The sequence below is a fragment of the Mustela nivalis genome (assembly GCF_964662115.1).
Source record: "Mustela nivalis genome assembly, chromosome: 3".
Lineage (NCBI taxonomy): Eukaryota > Metazoa > Chordata > Mammalia > Carnivora > Mustelidae > Mustela > Mustela nivalis.
In genome coordinates, this window is record NC_139022.1 from 130,167,441 (window position 1) to 130,180,643 (window position 13,203).

General features: G+C 36.2%; 1 protein-coding gene across 2 annotated transcripts in view; it reads left to right on the forward strand.

Annotated features, from left to right (window-relative positions):
- Nucleotides 1-1,317: 1,317 nt before the first annotated feature.
- Nucleotides 1,318-13,203, forward strand: part of ATP10B (ATPase phospholipid transporting 10B (putative)) — a 262,323-nt gene continuing 250,437 nt past the window's right edge. Inside the window, exon 1 of one of the 2 annotated variants that reach the window (XM_082724635.1) lies at nt 1,318-1,565. In XM_082724635.1, the coding sequence (XP_082580761.1) occupies nt 1,519-1,565 (47 nt within the window). In that variant the 5' untranslated portion in view covers nt 1,318-1,518. The remainder of the gene's footprint in view (nt 1,566-13,203) is intronic. The other variant, XM_082724638.1, reaches the window with a different exon arrangement.

Below are 13,203 nucleotides of genomic sequence, written 5' to 3' on the forward strand. Positions count from 1 at the left end.
TTGTGGAAGTAAGGAGATGTGTTCTGTGTCTGCCACTAATTTCCTGTATAGCTCTAAGCAGATTTAACATCTCCAAGCTTCAGTGTCCTCACCCACAGCACAAGGAAGCAGCACCAAATGATTTCTGATTACCTTCTGTTGTTAACATTTTGTGATTAACCAAATCTGTGATTCTAGGTCACACTTGTGCTGAGAAACCATGAGACTCAGAAAAGAAAGGAACAGGACTTGCAAAGCACTCTTCTCTTTAGCAGATGGAGATCTGTGGAATGCCAAATGCCTTTAAAAAAAAAAAGTTCTAGACTATCTAAAGTGTTAGGCAAATTTCATGTTCTTAAAAATCCCTAACATATCTTAGAGCTATTCCAGTTTTAGACGTGTGGGTGTTTTGTCCCTTCTAACATGTTTTTATGTCCACATTTCTTCTTAGTATTCTGATAGGATTCAACAGTACACAGAAGTTCACAATTACCTTAGCAACCAGCCAAGATCCCAGGGAAAGATTTTCATGAAGTTAGACATTATGTTCAATTTTTTCCCCACCTCTTTTCATTCCCAAGCTTGGCAATAGTACCTTTTTTGCAACCTTCGGAATAGGCTTGTTGCTCGCTCTATCTTGTTTTATTTATGGACTCACCAATAACTATCCATCAATATGGCAACTGGTTCATGACCTTTACCCCAATTAGCAGAATTGCAACCAACTCAGTAAAAAGATTATACATGAAAATTTTCCTTAGGGAGTGAATCAGGACTCTCTATAAGCCCATAAATAAGTCTGACTTTCTGTATGTCTGAAGCATTCACATAATCCATAACTCTAATGTATTGGTCCCCCTTTCCTTATTTTGTATAATCAAACAGTAATCAATAAGAACTATGACTGCTGCAAAATGGGACTTCTGAGGATTGGAGGGCAAATTCATCACCAGCATGTATATAAAAGTCACCGCAGAGAGTCTTTTCTCTCTTTAAGTGCCCTTGAAACCCAGCGACTGAGTTATGTTCCAGGCCCCCAAGGAGAACTACAAGGTTATAATTGTCTCACACTTAATTACATGCATTGCAAAAGGTAAATGGACAAAGTCATTCTTGTACCAGGTATAGAGAATAAAATCACTTATGAATTTTTATATTGCTGGCTCATTGATTCACAGAAAGTAGAAATTTATGCAAGACCCATGTCTAACAGTGATGGTGCTGTGTAAATGTGCAGCCAAGCCAAGAACACTGCCTTCACTGTTCTGGGCCCCGGGCCTACACTCACAGTCCTGCTATTCTTCTCTTTCTCTTGTGGCCCTAGCGCGGCGGCTTGTTTTTCCCCACTTCCTTTACAGGCCACAGTTGTTATTTGCCAGGCCATGTTCTTCTCTGAGTTTCTAAGACAGGGTTAGCTTAATGCCTTGTCTTGACACTATCAGATATAATCAGAGAAATGAAAAATGCCATGGGCAAGATAAATGATACTTTAGCCAAGCTGTTCAGGATAAACCGGGCCACTTTCAAGTCCCGTTTTCCATGGTTTCTACTGGAGTCTTCTCAGGAGAGACAACAGCCTTTCTGGGGTAAGTAAACAACTGACCCTTTCCATATGATTGGGGGATGATTACCTCCTATGATCACTAATCCTCAGTTTTGAATCAAGCTCATGATATATACCTACTTTTCTTCATCCTGCATTTGAAATGTCATTTGGCTTGCTGGGTAGAGATCCACATCCCTTTTGTAACAGAATGTTGCATTTTTCTTTAACTGATTTCATCAGGAAAAGCTGATGGCAAATCCTACTTCCTTATGCAAGAGTTTGCTGCCTGAATGAACCTGTATATGTTTTATGATAAATAATATATCTTACATTTATCCAATGCAGCCTGAGGAAGTAAGATGGAGTTAGTGTCTTGTGTCTTATTCTCAAAGCAGAAAGAAAGTACAGCTTAGAAGAAGAGAATTAGATTATTACACGCCTTCCTAATTTCATTTTGATAAACTCCAAAGCTGGCACATTGTGGCACATATAGGTAGGAATTTTGACTCTCCTTTGAGTTCAAAGGAAAAAACTGATGTTTAAAGAAAACTATTTTTAGTGTCTGAGTATAAAGTATTCCCTTCAGAAAAAGCCCCGTGTATGCAGGCAAATCCATGAGGAACACCTTTAGTATAATCCTGTTGTGACATGGGGTAAAACCTCTCCAACCACAGGCGAAAAGTAAATTTTTTTTTTAATCACTCTGAGAAACTAGTTCTTTAGCCTACAGAGTTCATATACCTGGTGAAATTCATTTGTCCTCTTAAATTACTACACAACTGTGGTCGAGGTAGTCAGAGGAGAATTGAAATTCCAGGGAAGAACTAGACCTTCAGTAGCCAAACTGAGAACCTTCTCCTTTCTTCTCCCATAAGACTTTCTCTATTCCCAGATCTTGAAGACATAGAGTGAAGAGTGCTAGGAATGTTATTCCATTAACAGATGCACTGTTCTGTTAAGCCATTAATCAAGCAAATCACAGATGTTGTTTTCTTTCTAGATGTTACTATAATTGCACCTAATAACACCTACTGAATTTGTCATTTCATTGCCATTGATGACTTTTTAAAAATTTATCAGCTAAGTCATTTCTTAAATTCCATTTATATGGATATCAGTTGTACGTCTACCTTGAAGGGTTCAGGATCTCTCCTCTAGTTGTCACCGCATATTTGCCAAAGAATATAACAGAGTAACCTCACATATGGGTAGATAAATAGGTTCTTGAAAGACTGAAGTTTGAAACCCACATGCTGAGTTTGCAATCAAACCATATTCTCCTTGGACTGAGAGATGGGTATTATCATTTTGAGGCATATATGGTGCTAATAAATCCAGTTGAAGGAATCTGCCATTCTTAAAGGCAGATCCAGGAAGGGAGCTTAACCCAGCTGTCTGCTGTGCAGATGGTGAAACTGGGACCCAGAGAAATGAAGTTTCAGTTACTGAGACAAAAAAATGACCAGAGTCCAAGGCTCATGCCTCACAATCTATTGTTAACTCTTCTACCATACCAGTTCTCCAAATAGTCCTTGCCATGTCAGGAGGAAATAAAAATCTCCTTCCTGATTTAGCTGAAACAGTTCAGATTTCTGAGATTCATTCTACACATTTGCCCACTCTCCTAAAATTAAAATTTAGCCAGATATTCTTCAACCCTGATTTGAACTGAGTGAGCTCTCTCTTCATTGCTGATTAAATATCGCTAGTTTCTCCTGTTCTAGTGACATCATTTTAAATGTTCCTTCTAAAACTTTCAAGTTTATGGAGTGATTTTTCCTTCTCATCTTTTAGGTCCCTATAAAATATGCTGCTATTAAGCTATTGATAATTGGGTAGTGACAACAGCAGTGGTGTGGCTTAGAAAAAAATGGGCATTGGAATTGAACTTGGAATCGAATCTCTGATCTGTTTAGTAATTGTGTGATTTCAGACACGTTACCTAAATTTTCACATCTTTCCATAGAAACAGAAAGTGTTCCCGGGTAAACACCTGGTACACACAATGATTGGCTTATAGAAGGCACTTAACAATGATTAGTTATTGCTATTAAAAATAATGATTAGTTATTGTTATTAATGAGAATCATACAAGAGAATGGGAACTGCCATGGCATTTTTTAAATGTTCCTTAACATCTGGAGGAAAGAAGGAGGACCTTATTTTCTGCTTTTAGTATTAATGATCACGGGTTGCTACCACCAATTCAGAGAGCCTTGCAGATAGTTAGCTGCCTACAAACAAACTGTATTACTGAAGAGGAGGTACTTTGACCTGTAAGTCAAGATTGTTGCAGGCTGCTGTTGAGATTCATTCTACACATTTGCCCACTCTCCTAAAATTAAAATTTAGCCAGATATTCTTCAACCCTAATTTGAACTGAGTGAGCTCTCTCTTCATTGCTGATTAAATATCGCTAGTTTCTCCTGTTCTAGTGACATCATTTTAAATGTTCCTTCTAAAACTTTCAAGTTTATGGAGTGATTTTTCCTTCTCATCTTTTAGGTCCCTATAAAATATGCTGCTATTAAGTATCAATCTGAACTCACTGGATTGAAGAAACAATTCAGGACCACAAGAATACATTGGGTGTTTCTTTGTCTTACCTGTTTCATTAAATAAGAATTCCGAATCCCAGCACTCACCAGTGAACTTAACGGTGTCATGTTCATACAGAGGCCCATGCCACCATATGTCCTCAATCTCTTCCTCCCCAATTATGACCCAAAGTAATGGTTCTAGTAATGTGGTTCCTGGGCCAACTGCATCAGCTTTCGTTAGGAACTGATTAGAAATGCAAATTCTTGGGCCCAACTGGGGACATACTGAATCAGAAACCCTGGAGAAGACTCAAAAAATATGCTTTTAACAAGCTTCCAGGATGCTACCAGTGCTTACTAGAGAGTCAGAGAACCGTAACCTGAAGGATCTGCCCAGGTGCTGCAGGGTTTCTCGAAGTGAGGAGGAGGTACAAGGGCAGGACTCAGAACAATCCAAGAGAGGAAAACAATGACTTTCAAGTAGTGAAAGATTTCCTGTCTTTATTCTCTTTCATTACTTAAGTCTCTGTTTGATGTTCATAGGCCTCTAATACCTCTCTCACCTTCGCTAATCTTCTTTTTCAACAAAGGGAGTAGGATTCAAATCCTGTGTCTTTAGAGAGTGGCAGAATTTAGCTAGAATTTAGTGATATTTTGTTTCTTTCTGTTTACTTTTATGGATACCTTCAGTTTATGGCCCATTATATTTGTTGTACATTTAATTGTGGTTAAAAAGTGTGTGTGTGGGCGCCTAGGTGGCTCAGTGGGTAAAGCCGCTGCCTTCGGCTCAGGTCATGATCTCAGGGTCCTGGGATCGAGTCCCGAGTCGGGCTCTCTGCTCAGCAGGGAGCCTGCTTCCTTTCCTCTCTGCCTGCCTCTCTGCCTGCTTTTGATCTCTTTCTGTCAAATAAATAAATAAAATCTTTTAAAAAAAAGTGTGCGTGTGTGTGTGTGTGTTTTAATAAGTGTTTAGTCAAGGGGTACCTGGGGTGGCAAAGTTGGTTAAGTGGCTGACTCTTGGTTTCCACTCAGGTTATGATATCAGGGTGACGAGATTGAGCCCCAGTTCAGGCTCAGTCCAGAGTCTGCTGGAGATTCTCTTCCTCTCCCTCTCCCTCTGCCCCTCCTGCTTGTGCTCTCTTTCTCTCTCTCAAAATAAATCTTAAAAATATAGTATTCAGTCAATTTAAGGAAAAGGTTAAGAAAACAAAATAGAGAGTGTGCAGATACGGCAAAAATAAGTGACACCAGAGTGGATACATTCAGAGAAATGCTGGCATAGTGCAAAGAATATTGTCTGTACTACTTTTCCTAGCTTCAATTTTTTCATCAACTGAGAATGATGATACTAACATCACAGAAGCAGTGTAAGAACTTATGTATGAGAAATACTGGCTGTAATGCTCAGTTACTTTACTTGCCACATTCTTATTCTCTTGCCACATTTCTATTCTCTCAAGCTTTATTTGGAAGTTGGCTTCCTGTGTGGCCTTCAGGATACCATTTCTTTTTGGACTTCCAAGACCTCATTTGTAAGGCAACAAAAGGAGACTTGTTTATCTCAAAAGTCCCTTCTAACTCCTAACCAATATGTATATACATGTATGTTGTGTGTGTGTGTGTGTGTGTGTGTTTAAGCATATATAATAATATCCGTATTTCCTATCTTTATGCAAACATGAAATAGGCATTAGTAGCTATATTCCCCAGCTATAAACCTCGAGTACTTGGGAATAATATTGAAAGTGAATGAGCTGTGTTGGAAAAATAAAAATCAAGTCATGAGGAATGTGTGAGCTGATGTACATTTCAGAGCTCAAAGGTAATTTCATTGTATTTTATTATCATCTGTCAACTTTAAAGCAGTAGTGAGACTAGAAAATAAATTGTCATGGAGGTTTCTGAGGACAGTGGTTTCCATGAGTTGATGTAAATATATTCAGAGAGACTCATTCCTACTTAATAACTCACATTTTTTCTTCTGAATTGCTGATGCATTCACTTATAGCATTTGAAAGGCAGCTTGTCCTTTGCTGTCAAGTGAACTTGATAGAATAATAGAAAATTCTGAAAAATTCAATCAGATCTTGTTGTTCCTCAAGGGAATTTCTTGACTATGTATTCTATTTAAGGAGAAAGCATTGGCAATGTTTTTTGGGTTTTTGTTTTTTGTTTGTTTGTTTGTTTGTTTGTTTTTGATCTTGTACAAAATGTTGACCAAGTTTAAAAGCACAGGTTCTAGTTAGCAGGTGCTACATTGAGTTTTCCCTTCTCAGCATTCCAGAGGATGGTGCGCTGGAGTTTGGGTTCCTTTGGCAGGTGAAAGAAATACTTAAGTGTATACTACAATCTGGGATTGTTATGAAATCAGAGGTTACAACCATCAGCTTGTCTACTGTTTATAGCATTCTCATCAATCAGACCTAAAAACAGAGCAAAAAAGTGGTGAACTTAGTTTCTCTCAATCATAATGGAAAGTAGCTTGACTGTCTTTTATGTAACTGACGATTAAAGCAGAAGATAGATGCTCTCCGATATTGACACTTCTGATGAAACACCCCAGTGGGACTATTTGACTCAATTCAGCTGTTAGTTAATTGAAAATTACTATGTAAGTAAGGTACAGGGAATGTGCTTGAAGTCAGATGGACAAAGGTTCAAGTTATTATCTCCCTATCTCTTTAAGCTCTGGTCTCCACATCTATAAAGTGAGAATAAAATGCTCCTACTTCACAAGACTGTTCTGAGAATTAATGTTGGAAATAATTTAAAAAGCTAATAGTCACTTGGCTCTTACTACTTGCCAGGTGTCATTCTAAGGGCTAGGATCATTTAAGCCTCCATAAATCTGAGCCTAAGTTATTAGTTCCAGGTTATGGTTATGGGAACAGACCCCAGAGAGAACTTAACTCACCAGACATTATGTAGTCTGGCTCCAGTTGCATCTTTAAGGCTTTAAAGCACTTGATATTGTTCCTAGCATTTCAAATGAATTGAGTCGTGTGAAAGTACAGATACTTGACCATTTTTTTAATGTATAAAAATAGCAATTTCATGTGGTTCTACCTTATAAACATTAAATGTGTATTTATAGTATCTGCACTTGTTATTGCCAATAATGGTAGCAGTGATACTGATTTTATCTTTGAAACTCATTAATGTAAGGAATGCAGGTGACATTATAGTGTAAAGATTCCTAGCATGGCAATTAGGATCTGGCTAAATTCTAGGTCTTGGTTTCCCCACTTGTAAAATAATGGTGTTTGTCTTCTCCAGCTCTAACATTCAATGGCAGAGATTTTAAGACCATGTATTAAAAAAAGGATCTTTTTTGGGACACCTGGCTGGCTCAATCGGTTAAACGTCTACTTTCAGGTCAGGTTTCAGTGTCCTGGGATCGAGCCCCACACCAGCCTCTGTGGTCACCAGAAAATCTACTTCTCCCTCTCCCTCTGTGAGTGCTCCCTTTCTCTCTCTCTCTCAAATAAACAGATAATATCTTTTTTTTTAAAGGAGCTTTTTTTGGTCTAATTCATCTTTAATGACTAGTTCTACCATGAATGACTAGTACATAGTTCATGTCATACATGAGGTGAGTTTACTATACACATGTTTAAATATTGTAATAGAGCCAAATTGTACCCATTTCTAAACATATATTATTTTCTTATTTACCTTGTAATCCATTAATAATCAAGTCATGCATGGGCACTGGTTCATGAACTATATACTATGAGTAACATTAGAACTCTGTGGTATATAAATGTATTCTTAAAGAAAAGTGTGTGGGTGCAGGTGTGGGTGTGTATTCATTCCCTTCCCTTTAAAAAAATGTATTCTTTGGAGATTATAAATGATTATTTAAAAATATAAGGAATTGTAAAAGTAAAGGCCACAGATAGAAGTATTACTCAGGGTATTTGGATAAGATAGAGAAAAAAAAAGCAATGTATTCCACAATCTGTTAGTACATTTATACATTTATATATATATATATATATATATATATATATATATATATATTTTTTTTTTTTTTTTTTTTTAATTCAAAAATGGTTAACCTCCTTTCATGTTGTGTTTGAAACACTAAGGAATGGGTTAATTGAGGCATGGCCCTTGTCCTGCAGAAGCTCACAGTCTAGCCAGAGATGCCAGCAAATAAGCATATAATTACAGGATAGTAGATAATGCTCTAACAGAAGATTAACAAAAAAATATTTTTTAAATATTTTATTTATTTATTTGACAGGGAGAGATCACAGGTAGGCAGAGAGGCAGGCAGAGAGAGAGGAAGGGAAGCAGGCTCCCCACTGAGCAGAGAGCCTGATGTGGGACTGAATCCCAGGACCCTGAGATCATGACCTGAGCCGAAGGCAGCGGCTTAACCCACTGAGCCACCCAGGTGCCCCAACAAAAAAATATTTAATTTGGCTTGGGTATCAGAGGGGTTTCACCCCTAAGCTATAATTTCTTATATTTTGTTGTTTAAAATGTTTTCACTTTACTAAAATACTTTTTATCTATTTATATGTGACACAAAACCAATGGAGTAATCTTAAGTCTACAGATTGGTGAATTATAATAAAATGAACACACAAATGTATGTAGTTCTATAAAATTCAAGAAACCACTACTTGTTCAAAATTAGAATTTTTTTTTAGCTTTCTGGAAGGTACTGATGTGCCCCGTCCTCAATCATTGCCTTCTTCATCTTCACAAATGTAACCAAAATCCTGATTTTTAATACCAAGAATTAAATGTTTGTTCTTCAATCCTACTTATAAAAACAAAATATCTAGAAATAAATTTAACCAAGTAAGTGAAAGACCTATATATTGAAAACTACAAGACATTAATGAAAGAAATTGAAAATACAAATAAACGGATATTCCATGGTCACGGATTGTCAGACTCAATATTGCTGAAATGTCCAAACTTACTCCAAGCATTATACAGATTCAATGCAACCCCTGTCAAATTTCCAATGTCATTTTTCACAGTAGTAGAACAAATAATCCTAGGATCGTCTGGTATCACAAGAGATCCAAATAGCCAAAACAATCTTGAGAAAGAACAAAGCTAGAGATACTATGCTTCGTGATTTCAAACTATATTAAAAGCTAGAATAATTAAAACAGTATGGTATTGCCATAAAGACACACATATAGATAAGTGGAACAAAAGAGCCTAGAAATAAGTCCATGAACATATGATCAATTTATGAAAAAGACAAGAATATACAATGAGGAAAATTCAATCTCTTCAATAAGTGATATTGGGAAAACTGGACAGCCACAAGCAAAATAAAACTGACCACGATCTTAACACTCACAAAAATTAACTGAAAATCACTTAGAAATAGAAAACATAGGCATGTTAAGCTCTTTGACATAGGTCTTGGCAATATATTTTTTAATCTGACACCAAAAGCAAAAGCAACAAAATAAAAAATAAACAAGTGAGACTACATCAAACTAAAAAGCTTCTAAACAGCAAAAGAAACAATCAACAAAATTAAAAGGCAACCTGCTGAATGGCAGAAAATTTTTGCAAATCATGTATCTGGTAAGGGGTTAATATCTATATAAAGACCTCACAACTCAATAGCAAAAAAAATTATGATTTCAAAATGTGCAGAACACCTACAGATCAACAACAATGAATGAAAAGATGCTCCACATCATTCATCATCAGAAAAATGCAAATCCCAGAGTAAGATAGTACCTCATAACTGTTAGAGTGACTTTTATCAAAAAGACAAGTAATAACAAGTTTTGACAAGTATGTGGAGAAAAGAGAAACCCCATGCAATAGGTGGGAATGTAAATTGGTGTAGCCACTATGGAAAACAGTAAGAAAAAATTAAAAATAAAATTACCATGTGATCTAGCAATTGCATTTCTCAGTATTTACCCAAAAAAATAAAAACAGTACCTTGAAAAGATATATGCACTTTCATGGTCATTGGAGCATTATTTACAATAGCTAAAATATGGGGAAAAAAACTAAGCATCCAGGGCGCCTTCGGCTCGGGTCATGGTCCCGGGATCCTGGGATCGAGCCCCGCATTGGGCTCTCTGCTTGTTGGGAAGCCTGCTTCCTCCTCTCTCTCTCTGCCCGCCTCTCTGCCTACTTGTGATCTCTGTCTGTCAAATAAATAAATAAAATTAAAACAACAACAACAACAAAAAAAACCCAACTAAGCATCCATTAATGGATGAAATAGATAAAGAAATGAATAAGAAATAGAGAATTAGGTAAAGAATTGTGGCAGTTCTATGGGTGTATATATGTATATACACAATGTATGTATAGTTATATATACACACACACACACACAGTGTAGGCATATAAATACATAATGTAATATTATTTAGCCATAAATATAAGATAACCATAAAATTGGATAAAGAATTGTGGTGATTCATATATATGGTAGTTCATATATATGTATATATGTCTACACACACACACTGGAATATTTAGCTATAAAAAATGAAATCTTACAATTTGCAAAAACATGGATAGAACTTGTGGGCATTATGCTAAGTGAAACAAGTCAGAGAAAGACATATATGACCCCTCTTATATGTGAAACATAAACAAAAGAAAAACAAACTCCTAGATACAGATAACAGGTAGATAGTTACCAGGGGGCAAGGGTGAAGAGGAGACATGCGTGAAAAATAAAAATTTTTAAAAAGTTTGTAGCAATGCAGGAATCCCAATTATACTTGTAATATGTTAGAGTAAAACATTGTCTATGAGCTATTTATGAGGGAAAGCTAAAAAACTATCAGTGTATTAGTAGGAGTTTTTCTTGGGTCATAAAACAATGATGATCTTTTTTTTTCTACTTTTAAGTATTTCTTGCCTCTGCTATAATGAGCATGTATCACCTTCAATGAGAAAAAAACTAGTCAAGTATAAAAAACTACTTTAGAAAAAAATAAATTTTTTTATTTAAAAAAATAAAATAAAAAAGACTGCTTTAGGCCTAGGCTAGTTGTCAGAACCCTGCAGTGGTAACCTCTGCTGGCTGCTGTGTCTGAGAGGTTAGTCCATCATTGTTCAGGCCCCATAATGACATTTGCTGAGTATTGTCTATGAGCAGAGATTTAAATGAGGAGCATTTGTTCTAATTGGGTGCTAGAAGGATGTAAAGACAACCTAATAGATGTGGAAGACAGGCAAAGTAGAATGAGAACTATAGACATGGGGTCAAGTTTGTTATTTGCCACTTACCTACTCTGTGAACTTGGACACTCCTTTGTTTCTGGGCTTACAACTTTTTCTTTGTAGAATGAGGAATGTGGACTACATGATCACCAAGATCTCTTTCAGTTCTAAAATTATGTTGAGATCCTTTTCCCCCAGCCCTGAGTTTAAAAGGGAGACCTAACTGTAAGATCTAGATAGCAGATTTAGGGGCCTGAATGCTGGGTTTTTTACTTAATAATGTTGCTAACTTCCTGGTCTTAGTTTTTTCTCCTTAAAGTTGAAAAAAGCATATATGCCCGTTCTTTAAATCTTAAATCACACTAATGGATTCCCTTGTGTCTCACTATTTTTTGTTCAATGTGATTCAAAATCATGGTTCCCAAACTGTGCCAAAGCATCCCAGGACACTGAGATACTTTTTTTTAATTTTAGAGAAACAGTAATACTCAACATGTCAGAAACTGGACAAAGTAATAGCTTCTGGTAGTTCACAATATAAACATTAGATTGTATCATGTCTTTTTTTTAATAGTTTTGCATATTTTAAAGGCAGCTCTGATTTAAAGTAAATATGTGCAAAAATCAATGTGGAAGAAAAAATAAGGGTGGCTGTACCTAATCTGACTAAAATTTCAGAAGCTGTGTCATACCCAGAAGGCACACACATCCCATTAGTAGGTTATTTTGACTACTTTAAGAATAAAATTTTAAAAACTAGGCTTTTTTCTTTTAATTGTTGTGTACTTTTCAAGCATAGCTTCTAAGTTCTTGGGACATAAATATTAAGTTGCTGGGAGCTAACTACTTAATAATCAGAACTGTTAGGTATTTCTTTTGGGGTAGCAACATTATGAAAAAATTCCTGAGACACTAAGGAACCTGAGAAAATTTGGAAATTTTTGCTCTATGAAATCCATTTCTGTTTCCCAGTACTTTAAAAAGTTATGTGTACACTATACAGTAGTCTATTAAGTGTGCAATAACATTATGTCTAAAACTACACCTAACTTTAAAAATAGTTTATTACTAAAAAATGCATCTGAGCTTTCAGCTAGTCATAATCTTTCTACTGGTAGAGGGTCTTGCCTCAGTGTTGGTGGCTACTGACTGATTAGGGTGGTGGTTGATGAAGAGTGGGGAGGATATAGTATTTTCTTAAAATAAGAAAGCACATTCGACACATTGGTTGACTCTGCCTTTCACAAACAATTTCTCCGTAGCATGTGTTTCTGCTCAATAGCACTTCACCCACAGTAGAACTTCTTTCAAAATTAGAATCAGTCTTCTGAAAACGTGCCACTGCTTTATCATCTAAGTTTATGTAAATATTCTAAATTATTTGTTGTCATTTAAACGTCTTCATATCTTCACCAGGGATGGATTCCATTTCAAAAGAAAAAAACCCACTTTCTTTGTTCATCTATAAGAAGTAACTACTCAACCATTCAAGTTTCATCAAGAGAAGGCAGAAATTCAATGCCATCTTCAAGCTCTCTTTCTAATTCTAGTTCTCTTGTCATCTCTACCATATCTGCCATTTTGTCCTCCAACTGAAATCTTAAAGTCATCTACGAGGATTGAAATCAACTTCTTCCAAATTCTTGTTTATGTTGGTATTTTTAATCTCTTCTCATGTATCATGAATGTTTTTAATGGCACCTAAGATGATGGATACTTCCCAAAAGGTTTTCAATTCACCACAACCAGATCTGTCAGAGAAATTACTATATATGGCAGCTATAGACTTTATGTATTTCTCTAATTTTAAGACTTAAAGTCAGAATTACTACTTGATCTGTGGGCTGCAGAATAGATGTTGTGTTAGCAAGCATGAAAACAACATTCATCTTGTTGTACATCTCCATCAGAGCTCTTGTACTTCCATCAGAGGTACATTGTCAATGAGTGGCAGTATTT